The following is a 21,902-nucleotide window of genomic DNA, read 5'->3' as shown; positions in this document are numbered from 1 at the left end:
ACACGACAGTCAGCACCATTTTGGTGTAGAGTGTGAGCATTTGAGAGCAGTCGTGAGTCAGTCAAACAAGTTACTAACTGTACTGCAAAAACCCTGGTATCTTTAAATCTTTTTAATTTAGTTTCGACTTGGTACCGAAGCACCAGTACATTTTTCATTCCAACATGTGGTAACTCCTATCTGTCAAAGTCACATTACCAGCTTGGGTGCACATACATTTTTAATAATTCAAGGGTTTGTCAACTTTTTTCTTCCATGCAGAACAGCAACAAAACATGTTGGTGGTTTTGTTGTATTATGTGATTTTATGAATATGATTTATGCTCAGTGTGCAGTTTTTAACTCCAAGATTCTATATACCTAATTCACTGGACATTTCCTTGTAAATGTGAGGTAAATGTGAGTTCACCCCCTGGTATAACTGTGGGCAAAATCACATGCAGATATGTGAGTTGGTTGGCTGATCAAAAATAATGACCTCAAGAGGAACTCTATAATGAGTCAGAACACTTTTCTCTGTCGGAACATGCCACACATGGATAAGCGCATTCATATGCCGCCCAGTCTTCAAAGACAGAGTTCTGTTGTAGAGGCAAATCCAACAAACCAGAAATAGCTGGGGACTAGAGGAGGTGCCTCAATGACAGAGAAGCAAATCTACTGGGGATGCAAACAGTATTATAAACCATAGAAAGGAAATACAGGAGGTGTTGACTGCTATTCAAGTTGAAAGTTACAATGGCAAAAGTTTATTATACAATATACACTACCGGTCAAAAGTTTTGAAACACTTGACTGAAATGTTTCTCATGATCTTAAAAATCTTTTGAGCTGAAGACGTATGCTTAAATGTTTGAAATTAGTTTTGTAGACAAAAATATAATTGTGCCACCATATTAATTTATTTCATTATAAAACTAAAATTTAATTAAAAAAATAAATAAAATAAAAAAGTCATGACAATGACTTGGACCAAATAATAAAGAAGAGAGCTAATAAGTGTCCAGCATATAGATGGGAACTCCTTCATTACTGTTTAAAAAGCATCCCAGGGTGATACCTCAAGAAGTTGGTTGAGAAAATGTCAAGAGTACATTTCTGCAAATTCTAGGCAAAGGGTGACTAATTTGAAGATGCTAAAATATCACACTGTTTTGATTTATTTTGGATTTTGTTTAGTCACAACATAATTCCCATAGTTACATTTATGTTACTCCATAGTTTTGATGATTTTACTATTATTCTAAAATGTGAAGAAAAAAACAAACTTTTGACCGGTAGTGTATACAATGTGTGTGTGTGTGTATATATATATAATTTATTTTATTTTATTTACTTATTTATTTTTTTACTGACGCTGATCCTGTTTTACTGATACAGTTAGTTTAAGATAATGACAACTTCAACATTAATAAAATGTGTAATTAAAAATGTCAAAAGCTCATAAATACAACCAGATTTGTACTGCCAGAAGGAAATGTGAAATATCAGCATGGAAGTATAGTGTTTAAGTCAACATGAAATCAAAAATTGACTCCATTTCTTTCCTTAATACACGTTCCAGGTCTTTAAGTGTTCTTTTCATCTGTCCATGAGCAACAGGTCCTGCTCGACCCGCTCCGATCGGGATTCAAACCAGAGTTAGCCGGCATGGGATGCAGGCGCACTATGAGGAGACTAAAGGCTACAGCCCCTAGCATAAGTCGCTAACGTGTCTCTTGAGGCCAGGGGAGTGAGGTTCACACATACTGCACAGCTATCACATACCAGCTGGCTCCCATTACACCAGTTTTTCCAAAGAAGAAAACAAAAATGTTTGTCTTAGTAATCTTTTATCAAAATGTAATTCTTGCTCTGCCTCTTACATTTTTTTTTTCTTGTATCCTATTTCACTTGGAAATATGTCAGATTGTGGAAGACAAAAACTGGTTGTGAATACCGCTTCATGATGACTTTAAAGTTATAAGCTAAGATTTTAGCCTTGACCACATCTGACCTGCTTTAAAGTTTGCCTAAAGTCTTGTTTACCAACTAAGCTGTGTGACCAGACAATTTAGTCTGCAAATATCACAATTACATCTTGCTGTAGGTTAAATGCCAAACATTCTAACTTTGTAAGACAACTTAATCTTAGATTATTAAGTATAATAATAATAATAATAATAATAATAATAATAATAATAATAATAAAGGACACCTAAGGCTGTAATTATCATCAAAACAAAGTTTGATAGTCTGTTATTAAGTGGTTGGAGCTGAATGAATTGCAAAAAAAAATTCTAGAGGAGAATAATAAATATAGAATGTTTGAGGAACACCAATACAGTGCTGCCTTGCAAAGCCAAGATTCGATTGTTTACCTGAATCCTGTTCAAATATTGCACACTGACTGCAACGGGATCCAGCAAAGTGCAGTATAGTGAATATCAGACTTTATATCACAAGTTTCAAGAATTGCATATCATCAAGCTGTGTATTTGAGAAAGTGCCAGTGGCAAACTTACCCGATGACATGGGGGTGCTCTGTGGTAAGGAGAGCAAGTGGGGGCTTGTCTCTCTCGATGATCCAGATAGTGTAACGTCCACTCTGCCTGGGGTGCAAAAACACAGTCAAATCTATTCCACAGGGCCGATGGTTGGCTCGTAGCCAAGGGCTTAAAACCCACGGGCCTGTCAGAACTGAGCCATTGACTGAGAGAAACCACCCTGGAGAAAGACCACAAGACAAAGAGAAAGAAATATTGTTTTTTTCTGTAGGTTGAGATAGTGAAAGATAAAAGGTAAAACTTTAATGTTCCCTTTATTAAGGATTTATAAAGGGGTTTATTAATGACTAATAAGTCATTTACAAATGCATTATAAATCATTAATATGTTGTTATAGCAACATGCATGAAAAGGTTTGGTTTTCATGCAGCACCTGCCAAATAGTCATGTGGTGTTTAGAGACATTTTAACTTCCAAGTATTGCATGAAAGTGACCCTTATTATTCAAGTTGTTATAACTGCTCATCAGTGATGTATAATGCATTTGTTAATGACGTAGTAGTCATTAATAAACCCCTTTATAAACCTCTTTATTGTACCATGGTAATATCATGGTATTCTTCAAAGTCCCTAAGAGTATCATGTAAATACAAAGGTATATGCATATGGTAATCCTTCAGTGCCATGATATACATAGTATATGTATCATGTACCATGCAAATATCATCTAACACCAAAACAGATATTTTCTGTAAGGGGAGAGAAAGAAAGAAAGAAAGAAAGAAAGAAAGAAAGAAAGAAAAACATGCTATATAATACATGTAACTGATCAGTTGTTGCTGTACTATGATTGCAAAATGTTTGCTTCAAGTTTCATTCATGTGCAAAATAGGATGTAACTTGTGCCGCCATCTCACATTTGCTTCCAAAGAACCTTTATAAAGCCAGTCAGTAAGCTGCGGTGGCTGTCTTGGTAACGACCCAGGGCAGCTAATTTATTTGCAACTATCTACTTGAATGAGGAAATAGCTAAATATAATTTGTGAAGCTTGCATTTCAATAAATGTCAAATCACTAATATCCAAAAAAACTCACAATGGTGTTATTATGGTTTGCTACTTTAGCTCAAATCAGGCTTTTTTATGTAAATACTTTAATTATTTCCCAGGTTGATCCAGCAAACACATACCTGTAAGCACATTTTATAGTAAAACACAGTCGCAAAGATCAGGCAATGCCTATGTCAATAAGGTGAATAAAGCGCTCTTTAATTGTAATTGACTTTCTTCTCTTTTTTTCTTTTTTTTTTTTCACATTGAGTATATTAATGTTTCTCCCATGTCTTCTTCTTATACTGTTTCTGTACACTTCTCAGAGCTTTGGCGAGTATCTGGATCATATGAGCAAATGTGAAACTGAAACTCATAGGCCCATGGCCCAAGCAGCAGACAGTGAGCCCATGTAGAGGCAACATAGATATGTGAGGGGGCGAAATGACAACACACCGAAGAAAAAGGAAATAAATAATAAAAGAGAGGAGAGAAATCAAAGCTTTGTCTGTGGGCTTTGATTTAAGGTCCCTCCTCTCAACAGCCTCATTCAGCTCTCTCAATCAGGAACTCCTCCACAGGGCCAGAGCAAGAATAAAGACAGAAGAGACCTTCTTTTGATAGAAAAGGAATGAAAAAGAAAAGGAATGAAAAAAGCACCAGTTAAAATAAGGAGGGAAGAATGTCCCAGAATGTAGGATTTTTGTTATTCACAAAGTTTCCAGCAAGGGCTTGTTATAGCATCATATTATTGTGGTTTGGTTCTCAACATTGCAGCAATATTCTGAAGGATGAGGGAAATTTGGATGAATTGCTTTGCAACACTTAGTTATGTGACTTAAATATTTCATTATGTGAACAACTGTCCAAATATTTACTATTAAGATAAATAAATAAATACATACAGTACATACATATTTTGGATTTACAACTTTTAAATTATAAATTGAATTATATATTATGAAAATTATGATTTATTAAAACAGTGACATACTAATTTTATCAGAGATGCTATTTGCTCTAGGTGTAAATAGCACCTGCCACATATTGCTATTTGCACTCCAATAGTTTTGTGGAAACAAAAAATTCAAGACAAAATGCGCCCCTAGTGTAGCTGCAGTTGTATGGGGTGTAATGACGGAGTGGATGTCCTTTTCTTGTGCGGACGACTTGTCGATTCTGACTTTTGTCTTACTTTTTCTCCACTCTTAATATGTCATTTAATGCTACTTAAAACAATAAATACAAATGAATATAAAGGTTGATTTCTTCACAGAGATTTTGTCACAGTGAAGATCGGGGAGTTGGGAGAAAGGTTTGATCCAGGTAAAATTAACCATGGTTTTGCTATAGTAATATTGTAGTGACTATGTTTTTTTGGCGGAAGCCATAGTTTTAATGCAATTAACCATGGTTTTACTACAGTAATATTGTGGTAATATAATAACCATGTTACAAGTTTGTGGTTACTATGATTTTACTACAAAAAATACCATGGTGATACTATGGCTACTGTAGTAAAATCATGGTTAATTTTTGTAGAGGAAGGTTAGGTTTAGGGGTGGGGGTTGGTGTAGGGTGTCTGTGGGATTCTAAATAAACACAACAAACATGTTGCGTTATTATATTGCTGTATATATTAGAGCTGTCAAAGGTTAACACGTTAACACGTGCAATTAATTTAAAATGTTTAAAGCATTATTTTTTTCTTAATCGCGATTAACACATTTACTGGCTGACATTAGATTCTGGCATTTTATTCAGCTCCATGTAAGTTCTAAACAATGGTTGGGGTAGGGCGGAACCCTTGCGATTTGTCTGCCCAGGGTCACACACACACACGCACGCGCACACACACACACACACACACACACACACACACACACGCAGGTTTGTTTCAGTATATTAGTGAGGACCAGTGGTGAAGTCGGGGCCATATGCACATATACTCCGTATGCAGGGGCGTAGATTCCAGGGGGGATGGGGGAGAGGTAAAACAAGCAAGTACACCGCCGTCGTTGACTGAGGGAATTCATGAGTGAGTGGAGAGAGAGAGTCACCCTCCGTATCAAGTAAAATTAATTAACAAAATATGACAAACGTCCTGTACAATAAGGAATCGTCCCATAATTAAGGGAAAAAATTGTGTTCCGTATGAAATCCATACGCGATACCATTTGTCCCATATTTTAACGTCACACACCCAAACTGCTGAGAATGTTTCACAAATCGAGAGAAAGGGACCTGAAACACACACACCTTTCGTGTGAGTTGTGTGAGATATCGGATGTTGCTTTACACGGATGGTATACTTGACAGAAATGGCTGGGGGAAAGATCAGTGACAATCAGTGGACGTCTTCTGTCATGTTTTCTGTCAGAAGCAAGATAATTTTGTCAAAATCATATAGCATTCTAATGCATGTTAACTGTTTCCCACCACTGAGATTCTAAAACACCAGTAAACGCACCTATTCATGACATGCCATTACATTTTATTGCATATGTCAGAGCTCATTCTGGAAGAGAGAGAGAGAGAGAGAGAGAGAGAGAGAGAGAGTAGAGAGAGAGAGAGAGAGAAACGGGGAGGGAAAGGATGGAGGATCTAAATGCAGCCTTTAATGTAAACAAAAGTTGACCAAGGTAAATCAGAATAAAAATGAAAACAAAACACAGGGAACCAGGTACAGAACATGATAATACATGTGAAGACTGACAAAGGAAACAGGGAAAACAAAGGCTTAAATAAACAGGGGCAAACAAGGGAATGAGGAACACCTGTGGAAACAATCAGGGGAAAACCAATCATAAAATGAAACTACAAAGGACTACAAACTAACAGGAAACAGGAACATGGGAACTAAACAAGAATTTCAACAAAAGTCAATACAAAAAACAGGGAATATGTGACAGAGAGAGAGTGTGGTAAGAAAAACTGCATTACTGCATTTATTCAAAATAAAAGTAAAGCAGTACAGGTTTAGTTAAAATATTTTCTTACATTTCTCTTATGAGAAACACGATTTACTGCCAAAACAACGACATTGAGAAATACACTATTTTCATGTTAAGCCTTTTCTCTCACTTTCTCTCTTCTTCCCGGTTGTTGTATTAAAGTGTTTTTCATTTTAAGTTTAGTAGGGGACGTTCACACTGAATGCACATCAACAGGTTAACGCTATTTGTTGTACAAAACAAGCCTGGACAGGAGTTAGAAAAAGATCAATATTTTGAGTCCCTTTTTTTTTTTACAATAAACCTCCACTTTCACTTTCAGAATGTGAAAGTTGAGATGTATAGTTAAAAAGACTTAAATATTGATCTGTTTCTCACCCACACCTGTCATATCGCTTCTGAAGACATAGATTTAACCACTAGAGTCATATATATACTTTTATGCTGCCTTCATGTGATTTTAGGAGCTTCAAATGTCTGGTCACCATTCACTTGCATTGTATGGACCTACATAGCTGAGATATTCTTCTAAAAATCTGCATTTGTGTTCTGCAGAAGCAAAATAGTCAAACACATCTGGGATGGCACGAGGGCGAGTAAATGATGAGATCATTTTCATTTTGGGGTGAACTAACCCTTTAACTATCACTAAAATGCAGAATGAGATTGTTGTCTTAATCCCCTATTCCACAAACAGCCAAAAGCTTGCTGGCCTTGAACCATGAACCACTTACGTCACAGGCTGTTGAGACGTGCGTTCAGTTTACGGGCACCCCGAATCGTGCAGCGGCTCCAACTACTTTATTTTCCCCATCTAATAAAATATTTGTAACATATGTCATATTTGTGAATTGATTAATATGAATTGTATAAATTAGGCTATATATTTAAATAACTTCTAACCTGTTCATCAAAACCAGATCGAGTTGACATATGATGTTGAATTAAATACCTTTTCATGTTAAAATGCTCTTAAAACTCCTAAAACTCTAAACACCATCTACTATATTTTTCTAAAATAAAATAATCTCAATTACTAATATCATATGTATGAATTGATTATGAATTGTATTCATTATAACTTCTATTTGTTGCATCAAAAGCAGCTTGTGACGGCATAAATAAGCACACTTAAATAAATTATTTTTTATTATAAAATATGCTCTGTACACTCCATAGACATTTAAACTCTAGCCTCTTTTTTTTTTTTTTTTTTTTTCCATACAACTAAAATAAAATTCAAATATCATTTTTTTTTACTGACAGTAAACCATAGTGGAGACATAAAGACAATATCTATTTCCATAATTTTTATTTGTCATTTTCATCTGTCATTTTCATCTGTCATTTTCATCCATCCAAAGACAAGCCAGAAAATTGTGCAAAAAATTTGCTCCATTCTATGGTTAAAATGTCCATCCTGTTATTAAATTTTCAAAAATGTCTAGGGTAAATCCCCTGAATCCCCATATAATAATTTAAAATCTATTCTCAGCCACAAGACCTCCTAATATTTCATATGTTATGCATGTAAAATAAAAATGAATAAAAAATAAAATAAAAAAAAATGTCTGAATGTTCTCAAACATGAATATTGTTGATTTTAATGAAGACTACCTTCAGTAGCTGCATTTCCTAAATACACCCCTGGAAACAATTAGCTAAACATTGAAAACGTAAAATAAATAAAAAAAGTTTACAGAGCCCATGCAATAAATAATTTCTCTTCGGCCACCCAAGCCAATGAATGAGACATTGTCTGCAAGTGTTTTTCATGTGGAGTTCAAAGCGGCACTTGACACTGTTGTTGACACCCTGACACGAATCATGAACAAGGCTTCATGATTGCTGTAGCAAGCAGACAGCCACAGTCAGCCTGCTGATTAATATTGTGGACAATTAATGTTTAAGATATTTAATATCCCATTGCAATTTATACCTATGGGGACTAATTCTTTTAATTAGTCCACCTCCCACTTAGACTTTGGGAATCATTCAGTATAACTTGAGTTGGTGCTCTTTTAGTGTATTTTTTATCTTTATACTGTGGAAGGCTTTGTTTGAAAATAATAATAATAATAATAATAATAATAATAATAATAATAATAAAGCATTATTATTAATATTATTATTGCCACACAATATTTTTTGTTTTGTTTTATTTCCTAATTTAAATCACTGAAGCCAGCATGAACTAATAACAAAAACAAGACAATGATCTAAAACATCAAAATTGAAAAAAATCAATCATGTAATACTTCAAATTAAAGATAAAGACCTCAATATGGCTTGGGCCTCGTTTCCCAAAAGCATTGTAAGTCTAACTAAAGCGATATTGAGTTAGCATGTGGACATGCTGCTGCTGCTGCACATATAGACAAACACAAGACATACAGCATCAAGCATGTAATACATGCTGCTGCCCAAGTAGACATTACGAACAATCCCCATGTAGCAGATCGAGGCATGTGGAGCTGGGGTGGAGGTGGGTTTCAGAGAAAATCTCTCGCAGTGGGCTTCAAAGAAACCAGCTTATCTGCAAAACTAAGCCAATTAAATAATAGACAAAGAGAGAAACTCAAGCTGATTGGAAACCCGCTAACAAGCCAGAGGACCAATCAGCTTACACCATGTGAGCCGACTAGCTTAACATATACATATGAGTGAGCCGTAACAGATAAAAAAATCAAGAACCAATCAGCCAAAGAGTATTATAAATTAAATTCAGAGGGAATGACTGTCTATCTTGGCTCGTCTTCCCACTTCCTCCTCTTCTACAACCTCCTCATCTTCCTCTCTGACGCCCAGGTCGCTGTCACCTGCACCGCAGCGTTGTTGTGCTGCATTAATGTCAAAGACCTCCGCTTGATCATTGAGGGCGCTTTTACACTTGGTTCGATTGCTTGGACTGAACCCGAGTTTGTTTACTCCTCCCTCCCCCTGCTGGTCACTGTTAACATCATATTTTTTGGGTCCGAACTGTGGTCCGATTACGTCATCAACGTAAGTACAAGCGGCAGCTGTTTACCACTGTAACTAAGCAACAACTTAAGAAGACATCAGCTTCGCTGTGTTATTAAAGTATTCATCTCGTTGGATTTACCACCAAAAATGTACATGGACAAAACAAAAACTGTGTTTGTCTGCCACGGATGCAATGAATGTGCAATGATGTAAAGAATATTAGCGTTTGTCTGCCACGAGCCCGAGGATGCGTTGCAAGAGATGTGAGCTGCTCTCTGAATGTGATTTATTTGGACACAAGCAGGTACGAGAAATTCATTAAACCATAATAATTGTGATCGGGATCCGGTTTACTCCTGCGATTTGGTACGATTGCATTCAAATTAGCAGCGAACTGCACCAGAGTTCACATGAACTGCACCCCAGACCACCTTTTCAAGTGGACTAGGGTGCGGTTCGGACAACAGCGTTCACACCACCCAAACAAACCGAACTTTGACGTAATTCGAACTTGGGTGCTCACCAAAAGTGCTAATGTGAAAGCACTCTAAATGTATGTACATGTACCCCATGTAAATGCTTCCATGTTCCATCATCCTTTTGTGCACTTGCAATTGGCCTACTGCCAACATGGTAAACCTCATTATATATATTGTGTATATACAGTATATGTTTTTTTTTTTTTTTTTTTTTTTTTTTACATAATAAGTACTTAACATAATTGTATCAAGTATTATGGTAAACAAAATGTCAGGCTGTTTTATTTGTGTATGAGTATTCACCTAAACATACTGCAAGCAAGTTAATTATTACAATAGCTTACTAACATAGCAATCTGTTTTTACTTTTATTTTTTTATTTTTTAAAAACATTTTTATAAAGGAAACTATTATAGTTAACATAGCTAAATAGCACTCAAAAAGATTTGTGGGTTGTTTTACAGTTTCAGAAAAAAAAAAAAAAAAAAAAAAAACACACTGCTGTGCCGAGCATACTTAACAAACTGAGCAAATGACAAGCATACAAAGCTTTGTGATAGGCCTTTTATAAGTATTGTGTTACAACTAAACCATTGAGTGAAACAAGCTCTTTAATTAGCCAAGTACAAACTGTTATACCCCCCCCCCCCAATGCCTGAATGCATTCAAGATTTCTTACTGAACAAATGCCTCAGGCTACCTTGCCATTTAAGAAAACTTTTTTTTTAGTAAAAGATAGCATTGAAGTTGTGTAACTATGTGATTCATTTCTTGAAGATAAACAGCAATATAGTCATTTAATTATATACATTTACAAAAGTATTCATATAGCTGAACAGAAGTACCCTATAAAAACTGTATGACACAATTTGGTTTCTGCCTGAAAATGATAAAAGATGATGTGAGAGATTTTTGTTAAATATCACTGCCTTCTGATTGATGCACTATAAATTGAGTTTGAGAAGAAAAACTTTTTTAAACACAAACATGTGCCTCTTGTGCAACAATAAGTTTATTACTTTATTCCTTATTCATGAGGTCAAATTATCAATTGTAGTGGACATATAATACTGCAAATCCATAATAATTATATTAAGTTTCACAAGAAATGTGTGACAAAGCAGTTCCCTTTCGTGGAACTCGAGCAGTGTATGAACGCTATGGGACACCGTCCAAGTGTCACATGGTCTGAAGCCCTTATACAATCATGCCAATTTATTGGCTGATGGTGCTTAAGCGGCACCCCCCTAGGGAGCTATGTCACAGGCTCCATAAAGGCACTCGTTTTTGCGCCATCAAGTCAGATTTTCTGTTCTTCAGTGCACGATTTTGACTGGCCCGTGTTGTACTAGTGACTCACATCGAAGTGAGGATTACACCGTGTAACATTTTTTTTTAAATGTTTTGGTTCCTGGGTAGTAAGTGTTATTTCCCAATTGCTTATGCCTCAAAAGTTTAGAAAATGGCTATTATTCCCCGCAAACTTTGCTTTTGTGACCAGGACAGTGATATTAAGAAATGTACCTATTTTCCAGAACATTCTGGATAGATTCAGTGCTGAGTAAACTTGGAGTAACTTCTAGAACTTTCCAGTAATATAAATAGTAGTATAAATACAGGGGCCTTAAGCCCATCAGTTCAGTTTAGTTCCAGCTGCCTAAGTGGATACATATCTGCATTTTTCTGAAATGGTATCAAGAGGCTTCAAGCATCCGGCAGATGCATTTTGCTATGTCTGCGGCCAATTTATCAAGATAAGAGCGAAAAAGTACTCTGTGGAAGCATCCGCTAAGATGTGTGAGGCATATTTCGGCATGCCTGTCGGGGATCAAGATAAACTCTGGGCACCTCATTTCACCTGTGAGCACTGCAAAAAAACTCTGGAAGGTAAGATGGACAATTGTTGCTCAGAAGTTTACATTATAAAATTTGTTAATTTGTAAAATTGTAAAAGTTTTTAATGTTAAAATGTTTTACAATTTTTAATGTTATTGAAAAAAATATATCATATATGAAAAATCTTGCGAGAATCTCTTACACATTAGTCATGGGTGAAATAAATGTATTTTTGTAGGATGGTACAGAGGGGAAAAGAGAGCCATGAAGTTCGCTATCCCAAGAATTTTGTGGGAACCCACTGACCACTCAAGCAACTGCTACTTCTACATGGTGGACCCTTCCAAACGTCGGGCTGGCAATAATGCACCTGCTATCATGTATCCGGACCTTCCGTCATCCATCGCCCTGGTGCCAAACTGCCATGAGCTCCCCGTACCCACTCCTCCAGAGAGAGAGCAGCCGTCTGTAGAAGAGAACAGCAAGTCAGAGACTGAGGAAGATGTTGTAGATCCAGATGACAATTTTAGAGGTGGAGCTGAGGAGAGAAACCCATACTATCCCAACCAAAAAGACCTCAACGACTTGATTAGAGATCTTGGTCTCACCAAGTCCAATGCCGAGCTTTTGACGTCTAGGCTCAAGCAGTGGAACTTGTTGGATGAAAGTGTGCAAGTCGCAGATCAGAGGAAGCATCACCAACCTTTTTCCAGCTTCTTCACCCATAAAGATGGGCCCTGCTTCTGTCACAATGTGACCAGTCTGTTCGAGGCAATCGGAATCGCCTGTAACCAGAATGAGTGACACCTCTTCATTGACAGCTCATCCAGGAGCCTCAAAGCCGTGCTGCTCCATAATGGTAACAAGTACCCATCTCTTCCCCTAGCTCACTCGGTGCACCTCAAAGAGGATTACAACAGCATCAAGACCTTGCTGGATGCCTTTAAGTATGATGAATGAGTACATTTGGGGGCTGATTCGTGAAAGTGATTTACAGTATAATCGTAAATCTCAAAAACTTCTCACTTCCAAATCTTTTGTTGTCATATTTGTATTACTTTAGTAGAGCCCAAAAATATGGGATTTTTGAGACCGATACGATACCGATTTTAGAGGGGGAAAATTCACCGATTCACCGGTGGCCGATATATTTACTTTTTGAGCTGGAATGAAAACAGACCTTTTCTATGTAAATTTTTCACCGATTTTGCACCGATATGACTATGCAAAGGTACCCAGAAGGCTGCTTTCTTAAACAAATATTTTTTTATCAAAGAATATTTGACATTATTATTATACACTGTAAACAAATTCTAGAAATGAACACTGAGAAAATAAAGAATAAATAAAAATACAATAAATAGCTTAAAAAACATCAGTATTGTATGTTTAGTATCAATCAGTTGCTGACCATTTAAATAAAGAATACATTTAAATAAAATAAATAGCTAAATAAACATCAGTACTGTTTAGTATCAGTCAGTTGCTGACCATTAAAATAATGAATACATTCAAATAAAATAAATAGCTAAATAAACATCAGTACTGTTTAGTATCAGTCAGTTGCTGACCATTAAAATAATGAATACATTCAAATAAAATAAACAGCTAAATAAACATCAGTACTGTTTAGTATCAGTTTAGTATCAAATGCTGACTATTTTAATACTGCCAGTCAATTATTGGCAGGTTGTAAAACAAGAAGCATTTACACCTGCCGAGATGAGAAAAACAGCAGCAGTGGTGTTACACCATATTCTGCTATACAAGTTCAGGGGAAACTTTCAACGTTGGAAAACCAGACTTTTAAATATTACATTTTATAAATGCAACGACTGGAATTGTTCAGTTGAAGGGGGTACCAAACTGTGAATCCTGAACAAAACAGTTTGGTGAATACATGCTTACACATTAGCTTCCACTCAGCTGACAAGCAATGAAAGTAGATACATGGTTAGCTAGTTAGCTATAAGCTCATTGTCACAGAGAGTAAAAGATGGACCAGCATTGCATCTCACAAACTAAGTAACACTGTAGCATTAAATCAACACTCAACAGACACAATCCACCACCGCACCGTTGTCTGCTGAGCTGCATAAAGATGCTCTGATGTTTACCTTTCAGTCTGCTACATTACTTACTGCACTGACAAACTATAGCTGGATAACAGCAAACATACATGAGTGACATGGTTGTCAGGGACAGGGTTAACATTATATTAGTTATATTGAAAAGGGAAAATGATGGAGTCATTGTTTAATAACTTTACAGTATGTATTTCACAAACTAGTTAGCAGCTTACCGAGAAGAGACCGCTCAACTCCGCACCACTGAACTCCGCCCTATCTGCAGAGCCATCGTCAGTTCAGAGTCAGCTCTGTGAACAATGGAGTCAGAGCGTGCTCTGCTGGACAAACGACATAATGCCACCAATTCTAAAGCATTGTTTTCTGCATTATATGTTCTGACAAAATCTTTTGATATCTGCGCATATTGGTAAAATATATGCAGATACCGATATATCGGTGAAAGGCTAATATCGTCCGATAATATCGGCACTATACTTTAGTATAAATACATGTTAATTTGGATTCATATGTTGTTTTTTTTCTGACTTTATGTGAATGAAAAGACACAAATTTGCCTGTTTTCTCATTGGAAATAGGTACATTACAAAATATCACTGTCCTGGTAATAATAGCAAGTTTGTGGGGAATAATAGCCATTTTCTATAATTTTAAGGCATAATTAGGAATTAGGATTAGGAATTAGGAAATAACACTTAATTCCCAGGAACAAAAATTGTGTTACATAGTGTTATTATTTCTCCCTTTTGAGTGGCAACACAGGATGGATTTTAGGAAGTGCTTGCCTCCGTGTATGCGGCTCATCGTTGGTTAGGATTCCCACGACGTGTGTTTTCCTGTCTGGGGTGTCACCACATGGAGGCTGCATTGGAGGGTTCGGATTGCCTGCAGTGTGACTTGATGAATGTCAGGTTGCTCCACAAAAGGCTTGCCTCCTTTGGAAGGGATTCAGTAAAGCCACATGTCTGCCAGTGCTGTGCAGCCATGTGACTCATGGAAGGCCGGCGCAGATGCTGACGAGATGGGAGCTGAGCAGCAGGCTGACATTTGGTTCTCTCTGTCACTCTCCCTGAATTCGGCTCAATGTTCTCCCATGGAATTTATGCATGGGGGCCACACAGCGGTTTCCTTCGATGCTGAGGACGAAGACACCATGTCAATGGTGGCATCGGATTCCGAGTATTTCGCCGATGGCCAGGCTGAAGCCTTGCCTCGTAGCAGACGGTTCCTTTTCGTCTGAAGCCCTTGTACAATCATGTCAATTTATTGGCTGTTGGCGCTTAAGCGACGCCCCTAGGGAGCAATGTAACAGGCTCCATAAAAGTGCTCGCTTTGGTGCCACCTAGTCAGATTTTCTTTTCTTCAGTGCACAATTCTGTCTAAGCCTGTGTTTGTTCGACTCAGGTCGAAGTGAGGACTATTAATCCTCCCTTTTGAGTGGCGAACACGTAAGGACATTGTTTATACAGAGTAGATTTCAGAGCAATTTTATGTGTTTTTTCCAAACATTACAAGGATCTGATTGTAAATTGCAATTTCTCACCACGAGGCATTATCCCCACTTGTTCCAGTTCCACGGCCTCCAGATTTGGAGCTCTGTGTGCGGGAGCCATTTTGGATTTCGGCTTTGTGTCTGAGAAGTTTAGTGTGCGAACGGACATCGGGATCGTCCGCGTGTTTGTCGCCCCTGAGCAGAAGCACGAGTCTTGTCGGACATGCTCTGAGGCCTAGCTAGGTGGGCATTTTCTGACAAACAAAGGGTGCGAAAGAGTTACCATGCATGTCTTGAGCCGTCACCATTAAAAAACACTGTATGAGAGAATTTGTCATTGGAAGGTAAGGAACAAATTGGCCCCTTTGTCCCTATTGTCTTTTTCTGTGTCATTCTGTGAGAGTGCACATGAATAAGGCAATGGAGGAGTGGCCTCTACCTTTCTCTCTCTCCCCTCCCTGTTCGAAGTGAACTGCTCGTGGTGGATGAGATCATGTATGGCCACAGAACAAGGGGACTGAAATAAAAGATGGTGGCTTGCGTCCCATTCTGGATTTTGAGAATTTCGCTCTAATGAAATTTCAATTTAGAATACTGAAGCAGAAACAAATAATGTCACAAGTGCAGCCGGGGGACTGGTTTGTGACAATAGGTTTGAAGGATTTCCATATTCAGATTGCGCCGAAGCACAGGCACTTTCTCAGATTCGCTTTCGGGGTCAAGCGTATCAATTTTGCATACTTCCGTTCAGACTTGCACTGGCACCGAGCACTTTCACAAAATGCATGGATGCAGCTTTGATGCCCTTAAAGGTTCAAGCCATCCACGTTTTGTATTATCTCGATGATTGGTTGGTGTTTGCCCACTTGGAGACTTTGGCTGCCCAACATCGAGATGTCATTCTCAGCCATTTGATCTAGGGCTGTGTGTAACCTAGACAAGAGTGTCCACCTAGGGGTGGAGCTGGATTCACGAGTGATGCAGGCACATCTGACTCCTGTTCGCGTTCTGTCATTTCGCCAGTGTTTAGCGATGTTCAGAGTGGGATGCGTTCTCCCTGCAAGAACATCTCACAGCCTTTTGGGACTCATGATCGCGGCTTCTGCTGTCATTCCCCCGGGCATGTTGCATGCGAGATCTTTTTCAGTGCTAAATGAACTCCACAAAGGGACTTCAACCACTGATGCATGTGTTTACGCGTGGGTGCTGCTGAATTCTGTTAACATGGAAACTGACTCACCCTTTGATGTCGGGCATTCTGTTGGGACGTGTGTGTCATTGCAAAGTTATAATGAGAGAAGCCTCCTCCATGGGTTGGGGTGCTGTATATGAGGGTTGTCCAGTCTACGGAGTTTGGATGGGCCTGTGGAAATATTGGCACATAAACTGTCTGAAGATGTTCAGGGTGCTGCTAGTGTATTCTCATGCCATGTTGAGATGAGCATGTTGCATTCTTCTGTGAGCACAGGGCAATGTGCTGTCTCTATGAGCCGTGCATGTCCCCGGCTTGATGCCCGGAGAGTGGACATTACATCCTCAGATTATAGAACAAATTTGGAGAAGGTTCGGCAGAGTGGAAGTGGACCTGTTCGCTTCGAGTGAGACGTCACACTGCCCTTTCTGGTTTTCCCTCTCGCCCACGGCACTGCTGGGCATTGATGCATTGGCTCATTAGTGACCGACAATGCATCCTTATGCGTTCCAACTGATCAGTCTGCTGCATGCAGTTCTGCTTCGGTTAGTGGTGCCTGTTTTGGCCGTCTCGAGTATGGTTTTCAACCCTGATCTCTCTCCTGCAGGAAATGCCTTGGGAGATTCCAGTCATAACAGACAGGTTGTCTCAGGCTCGGGGCAATATTTGGCACCCCCGGCCAGACTTATGGAAGTTATGGGTATGGCCCCTCAACGGGGTGCTTTTTTGAATGATGGTTTATCATCCACTGTGGTTGATACCATTCTGAATGCTAGAGCTCCATCAACTAGGAAGCTTTATATGTTCAAGGGGCATATTTTTTCTTCTTGGTGTACAGTGTGAGGTGAAAATACAGTTCACTGCCCTGTTGGTACAGTGCTGGATTTTTTGCAAGAGCATTTGGGGACAGAATAGCCCTGGTAATGCTTAAAATCTATGTTGCTGCTATAGTAGCTGAGCAAGCTCTTATCAATGGAGTCTCTCCAAGAGTACATTTGTAGCTGGGATGGTTCCTCATAAGCTGGTCTCATAACATCAGTGGCTGACGCTATGGGAATCATATACCATAAGATGTGCAGTAGCTATGCTACTGATTTATATGCACCAGAATAACGCTCTTTGACTCTTGGCCTCATCTGATCCAAACAGAGGAGTAGATAATGCTTGCAGAGTGACAACCTGAGCGCTGAATGGAGTGGCCAAAACTGTGGGCAGATAACATTTTCCAGATTTAAGGACTGCCTTTGACAAGCCAAACTCTAAACAAGAGTCTTTTATCGACAGAGCCTGCAGGTCCCTGACACATTTTACTGAAACCAAAGTGTGCAACAGCACAGTCTTTAACATGAGTGTACGTAAGCTTACCGCATCTAACGGCGCAAACGGGGGACACGTAAGCACTTCCAAAGCCAGTGCAAAGTCCCAGACTGGAACAGTAGCAGAGCTAAAGGGCCTCAGCTTTCTGGCTCCCCTTAAAAAATGTGCTGACCAAAGGGAGTATGCCTTGTGACAAAATTCCCAAAGGGTAATTTCCTGCCACTATGGCAGTGACATAAACTTTTAGCTTGGGTGGAGATTGTCCTGTATCCAATAGCTCTTGTAAAAATAAGAGCACCATCTGAACAGTGCAACAATCTGAATTTTTGCCTTAGGAGGAAAACCAGGCAAGGGCTAGACAGAGCTCCAGCTGGGGATGCCAGATCGTGGCTTGAGCTTGTGAAAGCAGATCTCTCCTCAAGGGAATTATTCATGTAGGAGCATCCAACAGCTCTACCAGCTCCAGAAACCAAGGGCGGTTGGGCAACTCCGGCACAACAAGTTTCCCTGTCTTCCCAAACCTTGCACAGCATTTGGTGTAGCAAGCTGAAACTCCATGCTATAGTAGAAAGGTGTCCAGAGTTGTATCTAGCACCTTTGTATAATGGGCAAAATTTCACTAATGTGTTTTTCCCCTCTTTCTGTGGCTAAAATGGGCAAATGTAAATTTTCAGGAGGTACAGGCTCGACTCAGTTGCACATCCTAGCACAGAAACTGCTTGTATGGAGAAGCGCATGCTTATTCATTATGGACAACGCATGTTCCTGGCATAATAAACACACGAGTGGATGTACTGTACAGAGAATGAAGACTTCACCTGCAAGAGGTGAAACAGGCATGCAAGAGATACAGGCAATTCGCTGTACAGTATCTATTCACATCACCGTAAATGCGCAACTACTGTCATCTCAACCACTGAAGCCGCAAAAGAGAGACCTTGCGTGTGTGCGATAGAGACTGAGAAGGACCTGAGAAAGCATCCAGACAAAATAATAGTTGTGGGATTTTAAATTTTGGCAAATTAAACTTCAGCATTCAATATATTTTATATTTGTATGAATGGTGTATAATAATGCATCGGATATGTACACTTTAGTTTATCTTGCCAATAAAGTTTGATATGAATTTAATTTGCCCATTTGATCGTATTATTAAAAAAATTCCACTGAAATACGGCAGAAGATTTAGCCCAAATTGTAATTATTTTACTGATTTATGGCATGTTTACAGTACATATGCTTGAATTAAAGATTAATACCTGTAAAAAATGTGCCTAACTCTATCTGCAAAAAATAAAAAAATAATAAATAAATAACGTATATATTTAAATAATTAAAATAAATTATGACTAACCAATTTCTTCCAAGTTCCTTGAGACAAAGTATAAAGTAAATATATTTATGATGATTTAGTAATGTTTGTTGTAATGTATCATGTACCATCTTTTAATTGTGATTAATCAAGATTAACCACAGAAAACTGTGTGATTAATTAGTTACACATTTTTAATTGATTCACAGCCATAAAGGAGACATAAGTGAATGTGTTGCCGCATATGACGAGACACCCTCAAGTTGGCCCAGCACTGGAGAGGTCTCTCATGTGCAGTAATCCCAGAGGGGTGACGGCAGCTGAGGAGGCCATCAGCTCACACACCTGCTGCAATTTTCACAGCAGCAAAGTTACTCTCAGATTGAACTTTCTCAAGCACTGGAAAACCACTGAATGCGGGCGTCTGTCAGGCATGCCAACATGGTTTTGTTCCCAAGAAGAGAACCGGCTGACTGGGCACCAGTATACTCTTTGCCCAATTGACTTTGAGGCCCAAGTGCTCCAAGTGTATCCTTGTTCTAGCACAACAACTCCTCCAACTGTGCAAACAGAAGGGAATCTTCAAAGTTGATTAGTATGTGGACACTGCTCAGCCTCCGCATCAGCTGCGCCTTTGGTAAATGTGCGAGGAGCTAGGAACAGGCAGAAAGGAAGGACCTTAATCTAAAAATGCTACACCCTTGAAAGCGAATCTCAAGAATGCCTTGTGGCATATTGGAAAGTAAGTGTCTTTCAGGTCCACTACCACAAGCTGTTTGAATGTACGGACATGAGACAGAATCTGTCTCTGAGTAAACAACTGTATTGAAAACGTTTTAAGTGTCCGATTGACTCCAGTATAGCCCACAGCCCTTTGACTTTCTCGGCGACCAGAAAATAGTAGCTGTAAAATCCTTTCTGCATGTCGCATGCTGGCATGCTCTCCTGGCTTGCGACGGCGGGAAAGTGAGAGGGCTGATTTGAGAACACAGAGGGTCACAGAGAATGCATACTCATTCATTGGCCTGAGTTTTAATTGTAATCTGCGGTTGAATGATAACAACAACAAAATTATATCTAAAGCAAACAGACACCCAAAGCAGATCTATATATACTGTATATATAAACCAACTTGTGGCAAAGTTTAACCAAAATCAGAGTAGACTCATCTAAAACGATGGTGACATTCCATGTAGCTAATCCATAAGGTCAATTTCCTTTATAGTAAGGGATGTGCACGAGTAATCGAGTACTTGTACTGCACTAGCTACTCGAGTATTAAAAACACTACTCGAATATAGCAACTTTATTTTCATTTACACATTTGCCTGCAGTGATAAGCGCTGAATTACACTGTTCCCTCTGAATCTCTCACCAAATCTGGCAGTTACAATTGAGTCCACTGGGGGGCTCTGTGGATGTGTGTCATCAAGGTGTTGGGTGAGAGAAGACATATTGGCGTCTGTGTTTTTGAAAGCAAAATATATATTTAATTCTTAATGAATTCTAATCTATTTGTATGTGGTTCTTGTTGGAGTCATGCAAACCAACAGACAAGGATCAGCTTTTATTGGTAAAATGAAAATGCGAAGCGAACTCGGAAGCTTATCAGACTGGTTTGTATGTGTGTAAATCTCTGAACACCGGCAGAATGTATTTTTTTAAAAGCCAACTTTTACCACTTGTTTTTATGAATAGCAATATGTGAAATGATAAAAATGTGATAGACTTTATGTTGACTTACAGTTTATATCTGTGCATTACCCTCATGCCGTCAGTATTGGTATCTATATAAGATCCAGGTGTCAGTGCTAGACTTCTTCACCACTACAAAACTCAGTCACTGGCGAGCGATTCACTGGCCAGTGGCTAATATCAGAAATTTTTGTCACCTTGTGCATAAACTGATTGCATATAACAGTGATTATGTCCAGCTCTGTGTATTCACATTGACATTCAGAAACAACACAAAGCACAGACCTTTGTTTTTCACACACCCCACATATCATGTAAAAAAAAAAAAAAAAAAAAAAAAACTGTGATTTGTAACGAATGAGGCTGGTATCCCTTCGGCCATGTTTAGGCTTTGCTCCTAGGAGGTGACATTACTGTTGAGTAACATGTCGGGTAGTTACTCAACAGCGCAGTCCCATGGATGATGAGGGGGTAATTGTGTAGCCTTGGTTTTGCTGAATACCTCGGAGAATTCAGAATATTCCCTCGGGACCTGGACTTGAGCTTGGTTCTCAGGACTTTCGACGCTGGTAGTCAAATATGGCATTCTCAAGCACCCAGATCCTAACCAACTGTTCATTGTGGAAGTGGATACCTCAGACTGCGGCATAGGGGCGGTTCTCTCTCAATGCCACAGTAACCCTAGAAAACTTTTCCTTGTGCTTTCTTTTCCCGTAAACTGAACTCAGCTGAAAGTAACTATGATGTTGGAAACAAAGAACTACTCTCCATGAAGGCTGCGCTAGAAGAGTGGCGCCACTGGCTTGAAGGTTCTGTCCATCCATTCCAAGTAATCACCGACCATAAGAACCTCAAATACATCAAGGAAGCAAAACGTCTGAATCCACGTCAAGCCCGATGGTCACTCTTCTTCACAAGGTTCCAATTCACAGTCACCTACCGCCCTGGCAGTAAGAACTGCAAAGCTGATGCTGTCTCTCGTCATCATGATCCCCTTCACAACACATCTCAAAACGAATCTATACTTCCACCTTCTGTC

General features: G+C 38.8%; 1 protein-coding gene across 1 annotated transcript in view; it reads right to left on the bottom strand.

Moving 5' to 3' along the window:
- LOC127411211 (ALK tyrosine kinase receptor-like) overlaps positions 1-21,902 on the bottom strand; it is a 710,256-nt gene that overhangs the window by 269,635 nt on the left and 418,719 nt on the right. Inside the window, exon 4 of the mRNA XM_051646605.1 lies at positions 2,505-2,706. Within this exon, the coding sequence (XP_051502565.1) occupies positions 2,505-2,706 (202 nt within the window). The remainder of the gene's footprint in view (positions 1-2,504; positions 2,707-21,902) is intronic.

Source organism: Myxocyprinus asiaticus, chromosome 20 (assembly GCF_019703515.2).
Source record: "Myxocyprinus asiaticus isolate MX2 ecotype Aquarium Trade chromosome 20, UBuf_Myxa_2, whole genome shotgun sequence".
NCBI lineage: Eukaryota > Metazoa > Chordata > Actinopteri > Cypriniformes > Catostomidae > Myxocyprinus > Myxocyprinus asiaticus.
The sequence above is the reverse complement of the archived record's forward strand: the minus strand, read 5'-3'. Positions and strand labels throughout refer to the sequence as shown.